At 54.8% G+C, this 20,303-nt stretch overlaps 1 protein-coding gene across 1 annotated transcript; it reads left to right on the forward strand.

Moving 5' to 3' along the window:
* Window positions 1-331: 331 nt before the first annotated feature.
* Window positions 332-20,048, forward strand: Sdc1 (syndecan 1). The gene is made up of 5 exons (XM_090337401.1): window positions 332-675; window positions 16,584-16,665; window positions 17,994-18,454; window positions 18,989-19,124; window positions 19,278-20,048. The coding sequence occupies exons 1-5, from the start codon at window positions 610-612 to the stop codon at window positions 19,445-19,447; spliced, it is 915 nt and encodes a 304-aa protein (XP_090193527.1). The 5' UTR covers window positions 332-609; the 3' UTR covers window positions 19,448-20,048.
* The last annotated feature ends 255 nt before the right edge of the window (window positions 20,049-20,303 follow it).

Genomic DNA, 20,303 nt, shown 5'->3' on the forward strand with positions numbered 1-20,303 from the left:
CTCAAGGTCCTGGCCTAGGATGTGGAACCCGGCTTTCTCGGGGCTGGAGCAGCGCCCCGAGACGCGGAGAACCCCAGACCCGGGGGAGACAGGGGACTCACCGCCTGGGAGGAAGGCGAGGCTCGGCCCGCGCTGGCCTACAGCGAGGTAGACCCGGCCGGAGGAGCGGGGCGGGGCCGTGGGCGGGGCCCTCCGAGGGGCGGGGCCCGGTCAGGGTGGGCGGTCCCGGGGCGGGGCCTGGCTGGGGGCGTGGTCCTTGGGGCGTGGCCCGGGGTGGGGCCTGGGGCAGGCCCGGAGACCTGGCGGAGCAGGGGGTGGGGGGCTAGTTCTTTTGCAACAGCGAAAGGGCCTGCGAGTTTATTATAAGGCGGAGCTCGGCGGGAGAGGTGCAGGCTCGCGCGCGGATCTGGGCGCCGAGGAACCGGGCAGTCGGGTGCAATCTCCAGCTGGCGGACCGCACAGCGCTCGCCCAGGACAGCAGTCAGCGCGCCGGGCAGGAGCCCGCGAGAGCAGCGCGCGGCGCCACCAGCAGAGCCGGCCGGGAACCCCGCGCAGCTCGCAGCCCCGACCCGCGCAGCCCGCCGAGCTCCCGCCGCCGGTCTGGGCAGCATGAGGCGCGCGGCGCTGTGGCTCTGGCTGTGTGCGCTGGCGCTGTGCCTGCAGCCGGCCTGGCCGGTGAGTGCGGCCCGGGGCAGGGCTGGGAGGCGGCGGGAAGCCGAGGTTCGCCCCTCGCCGGTGCGGGCCGCGGCACGTGGAGGGGGAGGGGGCCGGGGATGGCTTTCCGCGCTCGCCGGCCGGGCAGGCCCCGAGATGGAGGACCCTCCCACTACCAGGACCCCGCCGTCGGCGGGCGCTGGGGGCGTCCGCGGCGTGGCGCCCGCGCTCGGGTAGGCGCAGCGTCTCCTCACGTGTCGGCGCCGGGGGTCTCCCGCGCGGCCCCGAGGTCAGGAGCCGTGGCCATGGCGCCCCCTCCTCAGACCCGAGCCCGGGCACCCTGGCCCTTTGCGCCAAGGCAAGTTCGGGCGCAGCGGGACGCGGGCGGGCTGGCCGAGAGAGCCCAGAAGAGGGCGAGCGGGGGGCCCTCGGGCTTGCCTCCGGCTGGTGTAGGTGCGCCGAGCCGAGCTGGCAGTGGGAGGTTCCGGGAAGTTGGCTTGGGAGCGCTGGAGTTCCGGAGCGGCCCAACTTTTGTTGGGGGGGGGCGGCCGAAGTTGTGCTGCCCTCCGAGGGGCGCCTTCCACGCGAGCGTCCGGCGGCCGCCTCTCCCCCTCCCCCGACTCGGCTTTGTGCTGGAGCCGCGGAGGGAAGGCGCGTCCCTTGGCCCGCCCTGTGGAGCCGGGAGGGACCCAGGGGCCAACGCGGAGGCCGGGGGCGGATGCTACCAGCCACCTTTGGTGAGGTTCGAGCTCCTTTAGACATGGCGACCAAGAGCCTGCCGAGGGTCCCCAGAAAGTAGCTCTCCCGCCCCAGCCGCCGCCCGCTAGCCCGCCTTCCCCAATGGGGGCGCTTTGTTCTCGGCCCCGGTAACCCTTTGCCTGGGAACCGCCCCGGAGCGCCGGCCCTGGACGTGGGCCGGGCTCTGGGCGGCCGCCAGGTGTCAGCGCCGGCCGCGGGGTGCCCCCGCCTTCGCCCCCCCACCGCTGCGGAGCCCCGGGGGGTCTTCCCGGCGCGGCCGTCCGGGGGAGGCCCAGGGGAGGTGTGCGCCCGGGCGCTCCCCCTGCCGGAAGTGGCGGCCTCGCCACCACATCTGGACCGCTCGACTTCCCTACTTGTGGCGAAGGGAGGCGCGTGGGCAGGGAAGGCAGGCAGGGTGGGCACCCGGGTGCAGGACTCCTCGGGGACCGCCTGCCCCGGTGCCTGGGGCAGCGCCGACCCACGGCCGGGTGTTTTCTTCTGTAATCCTAGTCGTTGATGGAGAGAATTCCTGGGGATTGGCTTCCAAGATGAGCTTGGTCCTCAAGTTTTGGAGGCAGATGGGTTCCCGGGTGATCTGTACTTCCAGAAATTCAGAAGCCCAAGAGAGGACCCCGCTTCCTCTCGAGTGGCCTGTGAGTTGAGTCTGTGGTGGGGCTGAGTCTAGGGGAGTCGGGCCTCGAGAAGGGACTGGATTCTAGTCTCCGGTGCACTCCTGGCTTTCAGGTTCAAGCAGTTGCTCTTGAGGCTTGTGGTTTCTGTGGGGCTCAGAGAGTGGAGCCACTTGGCGTGCCTCCCTGACCTGCCTGGCATTGCCTCCTGCTTAACTCTCCAGGCCAAGATGAGGCCTCACCGAGACTCCCAGGAGGTGGGGTCCTGCATCCACCTCCAGCCGGAATCTGAAGAGGCAGGCGGCAGTTCCTTTCTGCTCGCCTGGAATGAGGCAGGCATTCCTGTGAACGCAATCCCAGAGTGCCCATTCATGCTCTGGAGGCAGCTGGACTTGGCCATTCTCAGCTTGGAGTTTCCTGTGCGCTGGGTGGGGGTAGATGGTGCAATGGGATGCATTGTTTCTGGCCCCGACACTGGACACAAGGTCCAGGAGGCAGGAGATCCCTAGTGAGGAAAGGAAGACCGGGCAGTTTTGGAAGGCCTGTGGAGCAGACTTCAGCATGGAGCTTAGACATTCTTTTTTTTTTTTTTTAGGATGGTTACTTTCCGGGCAATGCCCTTTCTTAGAGCAAATACCTTTGTTTGTTTGTTTTTGCCAGTCCTGGGCTTGGGCTCAGGGCCTGAGCACTGCCCTTGGGTTTTCTCAAGGCTAGAGCTCTACCACTTGAGCCTCAGCATCACTTCTGGCTTTTTTCTAAGTATGCAGTCCAAAGGAAACGAACCTAGGTATTAGTGCATGCTAAACAAGCACTCTACCACTAGGCCAAACTCCTAGCCCCCTTGGTTTGTTTAAAGGAGGCCGCCTTGCATTGTATAAAATACCTGCCCTGTGTTGCCCTCTTCTTCTTTCCTAAAAGAAAAACAACAGGCAGTTGGGATTTTAAAATGGGAGAAAGTATCCAAAACCTGCCAAGTTCTGGCCCCAAGGGCCCCCCCACCCCCCTTGAGAAAGAGGTCAGAGCCCCCCTGGGGACTCAGGGAGGTAGGGACTGACAGTTGGGTGTCTGAATGGGCTGGAGGTAGCTCAGAGTAAGCAATCCCCAGAGACTGAGACAGAGGAGTTTAAAAAGTGTGTGTGTCCTTTTCTCTTTTGCTTCTGCCACATGTTGGAGGGGGGAATTATTCTGGAATAGTTATTTGCAGTTTTTCTCTTGTTTCTTTCCCCTCCATCTTGAAAGGCATAAAATCCTTTTTGCTTTAATTATGGGGACTAGTAGAGACATTTCCCTAAGGCCCGGCAAGGGGGGGGGGGAGACTGGCTGCCTCTGCCCAGGCTCAGACCTAGGGGGTGATGTCACTGCTGGCTTCAGCTCCCAGGGGAGGGTGGAACCAGTTTAATTCTCTACCTGTGGCTCTTAATGGGTTCCAGTGAAACCTTAAAAGTCAAGGAAGGAGAACAGCCCCCCCCCCAAAAAAAAAAGAATGATTGAAAAGCTTGTTTTTTTTTTTCTTTTGTAGTTTCTAGTAGAAGACCATAGTTTTTTGTTTTGTTTTTTTTTTTCTTTCTCTGCTGTAGCAGAAGTTTGGATTCCTGAAATCCCTTGAGAATGAAGTGTCTTTGGCATTCAGACTTTTGCATTGAGTTTAGAATCAGTGTTTTCCCCAAAGTATTCTTCGTTTGGACAGGACTCTTAAGTATTTCTCCAATGTGCTAGACATAGTTTATTCTCCTCAGGGTGCCATGGCCCCCTTCCTCCTCACTGGGCCAGGCTACAGCACCATTCCCTGGGTCTGTTGAATTGGATTGTGAACATTTATTTCCCTCTTCTACCCCTGTCCACATTGGTGTGCCTGACTGAGGCAGTTGTTCTACGTTTATTCTAGTTTGTTGAAAGGAATCATCAGATTGGTTAGAACAAGAGCTGAAGGTTCTAAGTCAGGTCTAACCTGTGAGTAACATTCCTGATTGGTGGATTTGATGTTCTAGGTGTATCTCAGCATGGACCTCTCATCCCATCTAGGACAGCTAGTCCCAGGTTCTCTGATCTCATCAGGGGATGTTCTTGTTTTTCCTGAGGATCAGGGCTTTTTGAACCACAATCCTCACATCTCAGCCTCCTAAAAGTAGTTAGGATTGCAGGTGTGAGCCACAGGCATCCAGACCTACCTAGAGCTCTTGTTCTTTAGCATTTACTGTGGCTCTTAGCTTATGTTTCTGTATCACCTACATCCATAGTTTGTTAGGCAGCAGTAGACATAGCCTGTGATCGAGATTGTGGTTCGAACCTCAACTCTGCCACTAATTGTACTACATAATCTAGGGCGAGTCTCTTTGCTTCTAAGTCTTGTCCTGGCCATCTGCAAAACATATCTTTCATGCCTGTTCTTCCAGACCTCATTCTGTCACTTGTGTGCTTCTTTTACAATGCAAGGGTGAAAGTGCTTTGTAATGAAAGTGCCAAAGAGAATTAGCTGCCAATACAATGGAAGTTACCTTTTATTGAGTGCCTGTTAAAGAGAGCTCAGTGTTTTTCCTAATTCTTAGTTAATCTTTACCCTCAACCTTTGTAACAAAATATCATTTCCCTCCTTTTGGATGAAGGGGACTGAGCCTGTACAGAGAGCACAAATGACAGACATGGGATGTTTGTAGGTGTAGTGTTTGCCTAACGAGTGTCTGTTTAACACAAATGGGTGCCTTACCTGGCTGTTGAGCCTTTGATGAGAAACCCTACATGGAGGGTGGGAATAATCCAGGCCCCCATCTTGCTGACCAACCCTGGAGTGTCCTGGGTGTGAGCATTTCAGTTAGGAAGGGGGCATTGGGCTGGGCTAAGCTGACCTGCCACAGTGCCTTTGGGCAAACCCTGAGCATTGGCTAATGCCTTGGGCCTTGGCTGTGTGCCCTTGAGGGTTGTGTGTGGGCAGGCAAGAACGCCTTACAGTAAAGCAGCGGCCAGGAGTCAGAAGTAGGGCTCAGCCTTGAGCTGCAGAGCTCAGGGACAGTGCCCAGGCTGAGATCAAACCACATGACCCACCAAAAGAAAAAAGAAAAGAAAAGAAAAGTAGGGCTCGGGAGAGTGGAATTGGACATAGGATGCTGGGCCTGGGTCCTGCACAGAAGCACACACCTTGTTTGGATGGCACCCTGGTACCTACCTAAGGTAGCACCCAGGGGTCCTGACTCCCTCCCTTTTTGTCTTTCATCTCCTGTTCCAGTGCCAAGTCTCATTGCTAGGTCATTAAATGATTTCTAGGCCCAGAAAAAAAAAAATGGAACTAACTGTTCTCTCTGGTGGCTTTTACCAACCAGGTTTGTAATGTTGGGTTGAGGTTCCCCCTGAGATCCTACCCCAGTTTGCCTGGGGTGAAAGAATGGGATTAAGGAGTCTGTGGAATGAAGAGCTTTTAGTGCCAAGATCCTGTTCCCTGGAAGAGACAGAGGTTTCCGGTTTCAGCAGAGGTTGGGTTTTGGGTGGGTGTGTGCATTCTGGAACCTTCCATGGAGTATGATTTGAGTGCTCTGACAGGTGCCAAGGAGAGTAGGTATCTTATGTCTCCTACCACAGGGAGGAATGTGTGGGGTGCATATCACAGGGATGGGGCCACTGAGGTGGCAGCGTGAGCCGTGTAACACAGATAAAGCTGCAGAGTGATGCTTTGGCTTCCTCCAGAAGCTCCTGTGCTGGTCATGAGATGGCATATGAGGTCCCGTGTAACACATCACTGTGCTCAGTGTGGGAGAGCCCAGAGGATGGATGGATGGGCGCTTGGGGAGGGGTGATGTCCTGATGCCTGGCATGCCAGGAGGCCTTGCCCAGCCTGCAAGTGAAGGCAAGCTGAAGAGAGCCTGCAGAAGGAATCTTGGGACCACTGGGGGAAGGGGGGGGCGGCAAATCTCTCCACTTAGTGGTTTGCCCAGGGTTTTCCTGCTGACTCAAGAACTTAGAGGCTTCTAGGGGTGCCTCCTCCTGCTCCTCACCCTCTCCACTCTGAGAGCCGTCAGGGTCTCCAGTCTCCTGGTGTTTATGGCTTTGTGGGCTGTCTAATTATATGTAGGGGATGCTTTTCTCTGGCCTTCAGCCCTGGGAAAAAACTTCTCTGCCCAGTGACTCACCTGAGGCTTGCAGCCCCATGAGAGTCTGTGTGCGCACACGCACGCATGCACGCACACACATTGGCACGCACATGCTCTGGTTCCGGCCATACTCACTGGCCTTGGCCTGGCCGGTTGTGGTGTTCTATCTGTCTCTCCCCCGCACCCTCCCTTCATTTTAGGTTAGTCCTAGCTTTTTGGAACCCCTTACTCCCTGTCTGCCACTTCCTCTGCAGAAACCAGAAAGTTTGCTCTTCCCTTCTTCCTTTCCCTTGCTGCCTTTCACCTTTCCACAGCGGCTTGGAAACTCTTCTTCTCTGGTTTAGATGACTGTGGAGGTTGTTGCTACAGAGGGGGGACAGCCAGGATGCTTGTCCTTCCTAGGCTCATCTTGGCCCTCACTCAGCATGGCATGGACAAGTCATTGTGCCTCTGGGTCTCTCTCCTGTCTGCCCAAGGGGCTTCGATCCCGAACCAGTGCTGTTATACAGAGAGCTTGTTGTGGGACGGGCAGCCATGTCACAGGCCTGGAACTCCTGTACACACGTCCCCCCGGGACCCGTCGAAACAGCTGGCTGCCCTAGAGATCTCTGTAGGCTGGGCCTTGCAGGCAGCAGAGGGGGTGCCCTTGGCAATTGGTGTGGGAACCAGGGTGGAGGGAGGCCTCCTGGGCAAGGTCAGGCTGGGGGTGAGGGCTGGGCCCTGTTCTCTGCGCCCACACCCAGGCATCCTGGCACCTGTCTGAGGTCCGCTCATCAGTAGGAATGAAGACTGTGCCGGGCAGGTTGGGGCAGCAGAAGGCGGGTGTGTTTATCACTCCCCTCATCAGCTGAGTCACGGTGGCAGGCCCACAGGTCCTCCCTGGAGACTCACCCAACCAGCCTTGACCCACGGGTGCCCACTGGTGTGCTGGGCACAAGGTGGAGTGATACCATGAAGCACAGATGAGGCCTTGGGGCCCGGCTTCCAGCCCTGCCGTGGCCCCTGTGGGCTTCTCTTGGGATCAGAGAGCCCACCCATGAAGTGGGAGGTTGTGACTTGATGAGGCTGTGTTTTATGGTGTGTGTGTGCACCTACACGCACGCGTGTGCAGGCTGTTGTCCTGAGTGCTGAGGAGTTTCCGAGGTTGTGGTCAGAGCCAGAGCACCTGCAGGACACACAGGTCTGTTAGGGCCTGTTTCACCTCTGGTCTGCACTGCAGAGGAGGTGTCACTGAAGCAGTCCGGGGAGAATTCTTCTGTTGACAGACAGAGAAGTAGGTATAAGGCCTCTCCTCGGTGGCTCACGTGGGCCTATTTGGGTGCCTCTGCCATGCCCGTGTAAAGGCAGCTGCTTGGGCTTGATGCCTGGGCTGCCCCCTTTGGCGGGGGGGGGGGGGGGGGGTTCCCAGTCTGGCAGGAGAGGGGAACCCGGTAACTGGCAGGCTCTTCTAGTACCATAGGCCCAGTGAGGGTCCCTGTGTTGGGATGTGGGGTGGGGGTCAGGAACTTCATCAGGCCTGGGGTACTTGGCCCCAGCAGGACCCAGAAAGGTCTGCAGGCCCAGGAAGCTCTCCAGGTCCCACCTCCCAGTGGGGTTGGGGCTGGATGTGGAGGTCAGGTTCAGGCTTGCAGGGCCAGAGGCTGTGGGGTGTCTCAGGATCCGGAGCAGAGGCTGACGTCACTCCAGCTTCTCCCAGAAATGGCCACCGGAGGCGGGGCTGCTGTGGTGATACCTGCCCCCCCCTCCTGGATGGCACATGGGGCAGCAGGGAGTCTCTGGGGCTGCCTAGCGGTGTCTACCTCCCTGGTGTGACTCTGAAGGCATTCAGGAGGGTTCCTGGGCCTGCAGGGTGAGCACAGGTGGCTTTCCCAGGGGCCAGGCCTTTGTGGAGAGTCCAGAAGTGGTACTTGAGGTCCATTTTTTTCTGATAGTTATGGCCTGGGCATTGTCCCTGAGCTCTTCAGCTCGAGGCTAGCACTCTACCCCTTCAGCCTCAGCGCCACTTCTGGTTTTCTAGAGGTTTATTGGAGATAAGAGTCTCTCAGCCCTTAGTGTCCCCACTGGCTTTGAACTGTGATCCTCAGATCTCAGCTTCCTGAGTAGTTAGGATTATAGGCATGAGCCACTGTGCCCAGCTGGCTTTTTCTATGATTCTGGGACTTTCCTGCCCAGGCTTTGAACCACGATCCTCAGATCTGGGCTTCCTAAGTAAGCTAGGTGTACAGATGTGAGCCACCAGGAGTGTTTTTATGGTCACCTGTCCCCTGACACTTGGATCTGCCTACTTCTGGTGCAGGCCAAGGCAGGTGAGGAGGCCCCAAACTTGGTTGGGGGCACAGAGAGACTAGGTGAAGTTTGCCGCTCTAGGATCACACCTAGGCTTCTTGCATTTCCTGGGTAATTTGGGGCACAGTTCTTTACCTACCTCCAAGCCTCCGTTTCCTTCACTACAAAATGGAGTTTCTCATAGCCTGCCACCTGTGATATAGGGGGTGCCCCTTCTTCCTTTCCTAGATCAGGTGTGGGGGTGAGCATTGAGGAAGGCCTGCTGTGGCTGCAGGGGGGTTGTACTCATTCAGAGAAATTGGCCGCCTGGCCTGGCATGCTCCCCCGCCCGCGGGTGGACATAGCAGGGTCTGCAAACATGGCTTTTGCCCCTTGTCTGAAAGCAGAGACTTCGTTGGCAGGACAAACTTTGTTTTTCTCTGCCTGAGCTGGGCTGGCCTGGCAGGTGGGGGAGGAGGCCAGGGATACCCAGACTCCCCGGCACCCGGCTGGGGGTTCAGGTCAGCCAGGTAGGGCCCTGGTTGTGGGGCACCGAGGCCTGTGCCTGGAACTTGAGACCAAAGGTTGCCTTGGAGAAGCCAGGCTCTCTGGATGCCCTTGTGTGGTGTCCCTCTGGGCAGATGGTGGCTGCCCCCCTCTGCAGGGTGAGGGCCCTGGGCCTGCCTGTCCACCCCCACCTCGGGCCCTTGTGACTGATCCCCTTGCCTTAGTTTCCTCATCTGTAAGATGGTCGTGGCACCAGAGCCTAAAGTGGTTCTAAAGATAAAGTGAATGTGTTGGACACCAGTGGTTAGAATGTAATCCTAGCTGCTTAGGAGGCTGAGATCGGAGGATCTTGGTTCAAAGCCAGCCTGAGCAGGAAAGTTCATGGCACTCTTAGCTCCAGTTAACCAGCTCAAAGCTGGAAATAGAGCTGTGACATAGGTGGTAGAGCACTAGCCTTGAGCAAAGCAGCCAGGTGAAAGCCAGAGGTCCTGAATTCAAGTCCCACTGAGTACTAGTACCAAAAGAAAAGAGAAGATTACGTGCACTAACTTGGGGCAAGTGCTAGCACTAGAAAACAGTAGTGCTAGCACCTAACACGTTCTACTCAATGAAAATTAGCTGTGTTTTGTTTTTTTTTTTTAAGACCAATTTTGGCCATTTCTGTTCTTCCAGTAACCGGGAATTCCTGTCCCAGCTCCTCTGGTTCTGGTATCATGGACGTCCCCGTTTCGGGCAGCTACCTCTAGTTCTCCTTGAGCATCTCTACCTACAGAGGCTGGGAGGCCCAGGTGAAGAAAGGGCCCAGGCTGCTCAGTTCCTATTTGGACCGGGCCCTACCATATGAGATCAAGCCTCTAGACACAGCCCTCACAGAAAATCCTGGCTTCTCCTCAGCCCACTGGAGCCAGCTTCACCCTTCTGGGAGTCCCTACCCTAGACATCTCTTGCCTCTTCTGTCTCTCTCTCTTTGGACTTCCCAGTGGCTCACAGTGCCTATTCCATGTGAATTGTGCTTTATTTGAGGAGATTCCCAGCCCTGCCCAATTTTGTGTGTGTGGGAGGAGAAGCCACAGACCTCTGTGACTTGAATGAAGAGCAAAGGGAATTAGTCTCTTTCCTGGGCAAGGCACCCACATTCTGACAAAGGTTAAAAGAACTGCCCTAGGCATCTTCCTCACTCCCATAGTCCCTTTCCTACCTGCAGTATTTCCTATCCCAACCTTAGCGCAAATTTCTGGATTAGCCTCTCCCCCCATAAGAAGTTGATTTATACTGTAGTGTGAATGTCTTCCTGCGCCCCACTCTCCAGGCATTTTTACTTTCAAGAGGATATTAGGCAACTTCTAAGGGACACTGAGAAGAGAGATTTTACTGAGAAGTTGGAGCTGGGCCCCTAACTCCTCCAACTGGAGTCCCTCCTGACTGCAGGAGTATGACTAGGGGCAGTTTCTGCCTGTGACACTGTATTTGGCCAAGGTAAATACAGTAAGTCTACCTCTAGGATTTGAAAGTCACTGGTGTCAGGCTCCCTAACTCTGTAGAACTGGGAGCGAATAATCGAGATAGCAGTTCTCAGGGTGCTCCTGGAAGGTTGCTAGCTGCCACCCCCCAGAGACACATGTCCCGCATTCTTCCCAACCACCTAGACCTCCCTTGACTCCCTCTTCACCCAGTAGGCTAGGAGACTGACAGACAGACTGCCTGGCAGGTGGGCTGTGGCGGGCGGAGGCCAGCAGGAACGGGTACTCCAGCTGCATTCCACGCCCTGTGCTCAGCTGAGCCTGCACTGGACTAGCCGAGGCTTGTGTGCTGGGAGCAGGCCTGTGGTGTTGGCTCCACCGAGGGCTGGGAATGGGGCTCTGTAGCAAGCTTGACCTCAGCCCCGACCTTGACCTCAGGTTTGCCCTCTGGTCAGCCAGGAAAGTGCTTTGGGTGTGAAGTCTTTACAGGGGGCAGCGGTCTTTTTAAAGCCAAGTCAGCCACTGCACCTCCATCCTTGGCCCTTCCTGGCCACCCTCCAGAGACCACATGGGGACAACTAAGGGAGTGAGTGTTTGGGGGACTCACCCCAGGGTCCACAAGCCACCCTCCCCCCCCAGTGCGGGGAGCCCCACATCCTCCAGTAGGGCTGCTGACAGTGTACTTTGCCTGCCCGCTCCCCGGCCCCCACCCTGGGCTGGGCCGTCTCCCCCGCCCCCCACCCTCTCTCTGCAGGTCTCAGCTTGACTCTTAGAGAGACCTAGAGCTGATAAATCATTGCCTGGCAGCCGGAAATGCTAGTCTGCCCTGAGGCACTGGGCCCTCCCTTCTGGGAGTGGCCTCTGGGGGCAGATTTCAGGGTTTCCACCTTTCTGGCTGCCCAGAGTTAGGTGTAGTGAGGGGTTGGCCCTAAGTCTCAAGGGCCCTAAGCTCAGAATCCCCATCTCACATCTGCCCCTCCTCCAGCTTGTGGAATGTAAGGGACCTCAGGCTTCTGTTTCCCACACTTACCCCCTCCCCCTGCCTTTTACCTCAATAGTACCTCTGTCTGTTTGTCCAGAAGGAACAGGGAAAGAGTCAAGAGAATCCAGAGCCTTCCCAGGTTGCTTTGCATCTAGTGCTGGGCTCTGTTATGATTTGAGGATCTTGTGTTTGAACCCTGGACCTGACTTAAATAGAGTCCCTGACCCATTGGCTCTGCCTCCCCCACTCCCTTTCCTCTCTAACCCTGGTGATCTTGGGGACCCCGGGTGCAGGTGACAGTTGGGACACATTAGCCTGTATGGTTCCTAGGGCAGAGGTGGTGAGGCAGAGCCTGGATCTCAGCCCTCCCCAGCTGTGAAGTCTGGGAACGGGAGTTGGCTGTATTCTCTAGATCAGTAGTTCTGCCCAAGAAACTGAGGCCTAAAATGGATTACTTCAGGGCCTGGGTACTATCTCTGTGCTCTCGTTTTTTTTTGTTTGTTTGTTTTTTGCCAGTCCTGGGCTTGAGCTCAGGGCCTGAGCACTGTCCTTGGACTTTCTACTACCACTTGAGCCTCAGCACCACTTCCGGCTTTTTCTACGTATGTGGTACCAAGGAATCGAACCTGGATCATTGTGTATGCTAGGCAAGCACTCTACCACTAGGCCAAACTCCCGGCCCTTATCTCTGTGCTTTCTTGCTCACAGCTGGTACTTTACCACTTTGAGCCATGGCTCCATTTCCAGCTTTTTGATAGCTAATTGGAGATAAGAGTCTTATGAACTTTCTTGCCCAGGCTGGCTTCAAACCACGATTCTCAGATCTCAGCCTCCTGAGTAGGATTACAGGAGTGAGCCACTGATACCCAGCCATTATTCAGTGATACTTTTTTTTCTCTTTTTGTCTTTGTTGTGGCATTGGGGCTTTCAGGACTTTTAATTCTTGCTTGGCTTTTTCCACTCAAGACTGGTGCTTTATTATTTGAGCCATACCTTAACTTCTACCTTTTTGACAGTTGGTGGTAAGAGTCTTTTTTTATTTTCTTCTGACCTGACTTTGAACCAGGATATTCACATCTCAGCTCCTAATGAAGGGCTAGGAAGGTAGCTCAGTGGTAGGAGTGCTCACCTAGAATGCATGAGGCGCTGGGTTCCATTCCTCAGTACCACATACACAGAAAAAGCTGGAAGTGGCATTGTGGCTCAAGTGATATAGACGCTAGCTGTGAGCAAAAGAAGCTCAGGAACAGTGCCCTGGCCTTGAGTTCAAGCCCCCAGACTGGCAAAAAATAAACAAACAGATGAAATGACCATATCTTAGTGTAGAAGGGTGTTTCATTGCCACATTTTCATATCTGCATATTAAGTACCCATCAACCTCATTTTTCTACGTATGGGGTGGTTTGCTCACACACCTTCGCACACACCTTCCAGCCCCTGCCACTGAAACTCACCTCCTCAGCAGTCTGTTCAGGATCTGAGACTTTTGTTCATTGGCTTGTGCTCTACTACATGAATCATGCTTCCAACCCCAATGGTTTTTTTGTTTGTTTGTTTGTTTGTTTTTGCTAAAGCAACTTTCCCTCACAGTGTCTCTGTTTGAAGCTTCCCAAAGTTGTTAGCAGTGGTCTGCCATCTCTGCTTACCGGAACCAAGCATGTCTGGCCTGGCATGATGGGTAGGTTTCCTTAAAAAACCAGATCCAGAGCCAGTGCCCTCCCAAGGGTTCGGGCTGCTGGGGATTCACTGTAGTCCTGGTCTCTTTGTCACTGATGTGGTGACTAATGGGACTTGTTGATTCAGTGATTTCATTACCACACCTGGCAGCTAGCACCAGCCCACAGCCTCCCTTTCCCACTCCACCATACAAAGGCTCCTGTGCTTTCATCTTCTCCTGAATTAGAGCCTCCTTCTTCCTGAAGCCTCTGGAAGATGGTCTCTGATATTTGAAGTGGAGAATCCCAATTTAATATCCAGTTTTTGTGACCACCTTTCAGGCGATTATGTGCTTAGAGTACATTGATTGGGGTGGGGAATCACATGACCTCATGAAGTCAGTAATGCATTTTAAAGGATTTGTGCTGTGTGCTGTTACCCAGCTCAGGCAGCAGGTGACATGCTCATGCTCCAGCTAACCACAGGCTCTTCCAACCTTGAAACTCTTGCAAAGACACCTTGACATTGATGCCGCTCAAGACGTCCTGGTGAAGTGCTCCTGCCTCTGGTGACCTTTCCATGGGGCTCTGTCAAAAGGAGGTTGGCAAAGAGGGTGGCCTTGCTTTATGTTGGGAAGGGTCATAGACTGGTGGAAGCCTTTTAGGTGAGATGTTGTGAAATTAAGGCCAAGGGGAGGGAGATGGCAGATGAGGGGAGCAGACACTTTGCTGGGTGGCCTTGAGCAGCTTCCTTATCTTTCAGATCCTAATCTCAACCTGGCCTGCAAAAGTGCTGGTGGATTGTAGGAATCGTAGTTTGTAGCCTTAGGGAAGCCTTTGCCTCCTGCCCTCTCCTGCTGGACCAGCGTGCTGGGGTCTCCAGCTTCCTTCCCACTCACCCCCAGGCGGTGGCCAGGAAACTATTTTCTGAGACAGATTGGCCCACTGGTCCCTGTGTCTGCTCCGTGGGTTCCCCCAGTTCCTTTTAGCTTTGGGTCTGTGCTGTGGGTAGGGAAGGGTACCTTGGGCTTTTTCCTTGAGGGGATAGAACATTTCTCAGACATAGGATTTGTCCTATGTTTTTTGATTAGTTCAATGAGTAACTTATTTTCCTGGGACCTGGAAAAGGTGAAAGGTGGGGTTGGATTGTCTCGGGAAACAGGAGGTGGGCTCTGACCTTTTGTGAGCAGTGACCACGAAGTCTTAGAACGACCCATATCTAAAGTGAGGTTGGCAGTGCCCTTTAAAGCCGGTGGGGTGAGGGAACAGAAGGTTCAGGCTGGCAGGATGTATAGTGGATGTGCTTAAGGCATCTGGAAGTCTGGCCCTGCTAGCTCCTTGAGAATCTAGATTCAAAATCAACAGTTTCTACTAATTTCCCCAGCAGTGGAGGCACTCTTGGGAGCAGAGGACAGGGAGTGGAGACTGTAGGTCCCCTCCCCCCTGGATTGGCTCCCTGAGGCTGGAGAGCTGGGTTGCCTGTTTCAGTGGGGAAAGCGTTTGCTTAAGAGCTTGTTATGTAAACAAGATCACAGAAGGATAAGCCCTTCCAAGCTAAGGGAACAAATTGTTTCTGGGGCTAGACTCTTATCTAACCACTAGAGAAGACCTGCTACTCTTGGGAAACAACCTGTCTGGGCCTCTCTGTGCAGGTGAGAGGCCAGCCTTCCTGTGCTCACCTGGGCTCTGGTGTGAGTCTTGTGCCTTGGCCGTTGACTTCTGTTACAAGATTCACACTCATGTATGGGACTCGGGTTTGTAGGGTTGGAGCGCTAGGTCCAGCTTCTGGATTCTGTGGTCCAGGAAGAGTGGAGCCAACGCCTTGGGTGAGAGGGAAGCCTGACAGGTGGACGTTCTTCTCAGTTGCTAAAGGGGGCAGACATGGGAGGTCCAGCAAAAGCTGCCCCGTCTGGCTTGGGGAAGACCAGACGGGCTGTGAACTGGGATAAGGGATGGGACTCTGATTGGTTCCTGGTGGATAGCCACTGTGCGTTGTATAGATGGCCATGGAAGATCTAGGGTCAAAACCTCTGCCTTTGGAGGAAGAGGGTATGGTTCTGGTTTGTACTTTCCAAGGATGTTCATTGTTATTTCTCTCGTGTCTTACTGGCCTGGGCTACTGCTGAGTGTGAGACTTCTTTCTGGTGTGGCTTTGTCTCAGGGAAGCCCATGAGAAGCCCATGAGTGCCGGTTCCTGCAGGACAGCCCCCTCCCCACCCTCTTTCCTCTGACCAGTGTGACCCATCTGCCTAGTGAACTGGCTGCCTCTTACCCACTCGTCTTAGGAAAGCCCATCCATGTGTACCCTGCCCTCTATCTGTATAGACCTGTTGGCACTGGAGGCAGCTGCAGGCCCCAGAACGCTTCATCCTATGCTCAGTGGCTCATTCCCTACTTAGAACAGCTGCCACTGCTGGTGGGTGCTCCGTGGGCCCAGTTAGGCGTTTTACTTGCATGTCATCCAGTTGCTGCAACACATGTTAGCCAGCTAGGACTCATGTCTCATTATTGAACAGGACAGTCCAGCTACCCACCCTGCCACCTGGCTGTGAGGTCCTTCTGCCATCTGCTATCTTAGAGCCCATGCTGCCAGGGACCGTACATGCGGTCCTGACTCTGCCCAGCTCCCTGCTCCCTGCTCCCTGTAGCCTCTTAGAGCTGAAGCTGAGGTGAACTACCTTGCTGTGGTTGCTATGGCCCAAAGAGCCCACCCCAGGCCCAGCTCCCATATGCAGAGCCTTTCCGTGGCCTCCAGCCTGATGAGTGCCACATCCCCGCTTTGGGTGAGAAAGTGCCCTGATTAGGTACAGCTGCCCCCACCCAGACAGCTTCTCCAGACCCCTCCTGCCTGTGGTCTCGGTGCCATGGTCAGGTTCTTCAGGCCCAGACTATCTTGGGGTTGTCCCTGGGGATTCTTTTTTTGGGGGGGGGGTTGTCAATCATGGGGCTTGAACTCAGGACCTGGGAACTATCCCTCTTTTTTGCTCAAGGCTCTAGTGCTCTACCACTTTGAGCTACAACTTCTAACCACCTAAAGGTGGTTAATTGGAGATAAAGGTCTCCTAGACTTTCCCTCCTATGATCCTTAAGTCTCAGCCTCCTGAGTAGCTGGGATGACAGGAGTGCCACCGCACCCAGCAGTGGGGGATTCTTAAAAGCTCCCTGGCTGAAGTGGTGCTATGGCTCAAGTGGTAGAGTTCTAGCCTTGAGAAAAACCCAAGGTCAGGCCCTGAACTCAAGCCCAGGACTGGCAGTAAATACATACATACATACATGCAAGCTGAGCAGGTAATCTCAACCACTTGCGTGACAGAAATAGGGTGGCTGCACTGGAAAAACAACAACAACAAAATCAAAGCTCCCTGGCTGATGACCCTCACCCCTCCCATGGGGACCCAGCCTCTACTCCCAGAAACTGCTTGTCTGCTTTCTAAGAGGTTGGGGCTCCTTGGCCAGACTGAATGTGTTAGGGTTAAGGGCTGGTCCCCCTCCCCGTCCCTGCACCCAGCATGGGGCCTGTTATTGTGTTCAGAGGTTTGGGAAGGCCCTTGAGCCGTGAAGGAAGGCTCCCTGTGGGCCTACACTATTTATCGTCTTTTCTGATGTTTTTCTAGCAAAGTGTGGCCACCAATGTGCCTCCTGAAGATCAGGACAGCTCTGGGGATGACTCTGACAACTTCTCTGGCTCAGGTGCAGGTGAGTTTCCTGTCCTGCTGGGTTGGGAAGAAATGTGATTGGTACTAAGGAAAAGAGTGGGGTCTTGGGGTGCTAGGAGCTGCCTGGTTAGGGAGAAGACCTCCAAAGGGCTGAAGAGAAGGCCCTGGGCTCCCAGGAGACCTTGTGCCGCCTACTGCATTGGCTCATTCTCTTCTGTCATCAAAGCCTTTGGAAGATGGCTTGTCTCCACTGAGCCTCATGGTTTCATAACTGCAAAGTGGGAAAAATAAATCAAGTACCAGTGGCTCAAGCTACTCAGAAGGCTGAGATCTGAGGATCTGGTTCAAAACCAGCCCAGATAGGAAAGTCTGTGAGATTCCTATATCTCCAGTTAACCAGCAAAAAGCCAGAAGTGGAGCAGTGGCTCAAGTGCACCTGTCTTGAGAGAATAAACCAAGAGAGCGCACAAGGCTCTGAGTTTAAGCTCTAGTTCCAGCACCAAGGAAAGTGGGGGGAGGTATACTTTTACCATGAAGTTATTAAGAGCCTTAAGATACGTATTTTCCTCTTCTCTAGTTCCCTTTTCTCCCTGGGTGAGAGAGGTCCCTGAGCTGGAGTAGGACAGGAGGCCTCCCAGAGGAGACTAGACTTTTGGAACAAAGGAATGAGGCTGGGTGTCAGGGGGGAGATGAGATCAGAACAGAGGACTGCGGTGTTGTGCAGATAGCTGGGCCCTTCTGAGATGAGGGGAAGGAGGGCAGGGAGGTGCTGGAAAGCTGTAGGCACTGCAGGGTCTCTGATGGTACCTGCTCTGTGGTTGAGATCTTTATTGAGGTTTCAGAGTCCAGGCTGCCGCAGGCACCTGTGGCAGGGAAGGGCAATGTTCCTTGTTAGAATGTAGAGTTGAGTTTAGCCCCAGCTAGTTTGTTAGCCCCACGATAACTATGTGTGTGTCTGTCCATCCATCCATTCATCTGTCCATATTGGGACTTGAACCCAGAGACTGGCTGCTGTCCTTTAGCTTTTTTTTGCTCCAGGCTGGCACTCTACCATCAATAGCTCCACTTCTGGCTTTTGGGGGTGGTTAATTAGAGATAAGACTGTCATGGATTGTCCTGCCTAGACTGGCTTTGAACACCAGTCCCCCAATCTCACCCTCCTGAGTAGCTAGGATTATAGATATGAGCCCCACTGGTGCCTAGCCAAGACAGGAGAGGGAGAGGAGAGAGAGTACAGGGGTCTGTCCTTGTTGGCAAGGAGTCAGAGTGCATCCTGGCGCCAGGCTCCACCTCCTGGCCTGAGCTTAGACTGGACTTGGTGCTCTGGGTCTTCACCATCCCATCATGCTTTTGCTTATGACTCTGCAGGTGCCTTGCAAGATATCACGGTGTCCCGCCCATCCGTATCCTCCACCTGGAGGGACGTGTGGCTTTTCACAGTCACACCCACGTCTCCAGAGCCCTTAAGCAGGGGTGCCACAGCTGCCTCGACCTCCATGGTGCCAGCTCTAGAGAGCCCCGAGGAGGGAGAGGCAGTGGTACTTGCTGGACCGGACTCTGACCTTACTCTCCGGGAGAAGGTTGTCACCACTGAGCCCAGAGAGACCACACAGCCCTTGATCACCCATCGAGCCTCAACAGCCAGAGCTACCACTGCCCAGGCCTCCGCCACCTCCCCCCACAGGGACATGGTGCCTGGCCACCAGGAGACGTCAGCTCCTGACCTTCACGTTTCCAGAGTGGAGGATGGAAGTCCTTCTGCTACTGAGAAGGTGGTTGAGGATGGAGCCTCCAATCAGCTCCCAGCAGGAGAGGGCTCTGGGGAGCAGGTGAGCAGCCTCTGCGTTTCCTGGGACATTGGGCACCCCACAAGCCCAGTGTGCTGTGAGCATATGGGGTGTTCCTCAATGAGGAAAGGGGGTTATGGGGTTCCGCATTCCCTGGGGCCCTAGGGCCTCCTGCAGAGCTGGACAGACTAATGACAAGGTCAGAATGAGTCCTTCAAGGTCACCAGGAGAGAGAGGAGACCTTCCAGATTCATGCTAGGGTAAGAGTTCTACCAAGTCTTATTTGTTACCATAGAGCATCATGGGACTTGACACTTTGTGCTGAAAACCAGCCTCTTCGTTTTCATAGGAAAAAAAAAATGCTTTGTCACTGCAGGTGACATTTGTGGCTTGGCCAGCCGAGGTCCAGTGTGGACACACATCTGGGCTGCCAGGCTGTGGGGTCTTGGAGGCATCTGGGGGATGTTCCTGAATGGCTGGCAGCAGAGCCCAGATAGGCAGGGCTGCTTGTGGGTGTGAAGCACGGCTGGGAGCCACGGCAGTCGAGCCCTGATCCCATCCTGATGTGTTCCACAGGACTTTACCTTTGACACATCTGGGGAGAACACAGCCGTGGTTGCTATGGAACCTGGCCTTCGGAATCAGCCTTCACGGGAAGACGGGCCCCCGGGCACCTCACAGGGTCTCCTGGACAGAAAGGAGGTGCTGGGAGGTGAGTCTTCTCCTGGGCTTGGGGCTGGAGGGGGCTGTGGGAGGGGCCAGACTGCAGCTCCAGGCAGGGAAGTGGCTGACCACCATCCAGTGTGCTGACCAGCTGAGCCTGGCTTGCTGCTAAGCTAAGCTGGCTTCTGTCCACTCACCCTAGGGGTCATTGCTGGCGGCCTCGTGGGGCTCATCTTTGCTGTGTGCTTGGTGGGCTTCATGCTGTACCGGATGAAGAAGAAGGACGAGGGCAGCTACTCCTTGGAGGAGCCCAAGCAAGCCAATGGTGGCGCCTACCAGAAACCCACCAAGCAGGAAGAATTCTACGCCTGATAAAGAGATGGTTCTCCCCTGGTCCCCTGCCACTCACTAGGCCCCCACTTGCCTCTCTGTGAAGAACTTGCAGGCCCTGGTCTCCCTACCACCCGTGCCACCTCCCACCCCCGTGCCACTCTGACCCCTCCCACCACCCATGCGGCTTCCTAGGGTGTGCTGGGGCGCCCACTCCACTTCTCCATCTTCTGCCTCGATGCTTGGGTGCAAGGAGTTTCTCGAATTTGACCTTCCCACCACATAGCCACACATGGCTTCCCACCAATCCAACTCTTGTTTCTCCAAAAGAGCGACCCCTCCCAGACCTAGCTCTGGTGAGAAAGAGGACCCTACCGCTTTGGACCTCAATTGGCCTGCTGGGGGGAAGGGGGGCTGGGACCCAGGGAGGCTTGGCTGAGACACCATAGCACTTACTGTAGAGACTGGTAGTGGGCGTGGCCCAGTAGTTGGTGAGTGGGCATCCTGGGCCCTTCAGAATTCACTTTGTGTTGTGGGGAGGTCTGCTTTAGATATCAACTTGTTTTTGCACATGTTTCCCTTTAGTCTCTCTGTTCATAGCCCCAGTAGGCTTCATTACTTCCGGAGTAAGTTAAGTCAGTTGATTGGTGTCCCCCGTCTTGCTTTCTTAATCTACATTTGGGAGACAGCATCAGGGTTAAGAAGACTTTGTTGGTTTTATTTTTTTTGTTTGTTGTTATTGTTGTTTGTTTGTGTCATTTTTTATTTTATTTTTATGAACTAGAAGAACCAAATCTGGAAGCCAAAACACGTAGGTTTAGTATGCGTGTTGTCTCTTGAGCTTATCACTCATATATGTAACAGGGTATGGACAGAATGTTTGGTGGCCCCATTTTTG

This window comes from Megascapheus bottae, chromosome 7 (assembly GCF_031878675.1).
Source record: "Megascapheus bottae isolate mThoBot1 chromosome 7, mThoBot2.hap1, whole genome shotgun sequence".
NCBI lineage: Eukaryota > Metazoa > Chordata > Mammalia > Rodentia > Geomyidae > Megascapheus > Megascapheus bottae.

Excerpts from the sequence above, each read along its gene's own strand:
- Sdc1 (XM_090337401.1), top strand. The coding sequence starts at position 610 with ATGAGGCGCGCGGCGCTGTGGCTCTGGCTGTGTGCGCTGGCGCTGTGC. Across the intron at positions 676-16,583 it reads GCCTGCAGCCGGCCTGGCCG|CAAAGTGTGGCCACCAATGT; the intron begins GTGAGTGCGGCC and ends ATGTTTTTCTAG. Across the intron at positions 19,125-19,277 it reads CAGAAAGGAGGTGCTGGGAG|GGGTCATTGCTGGCGGCCTC; the intron begins GTGAGTCTTCTC and ends CACTCACCCTAG.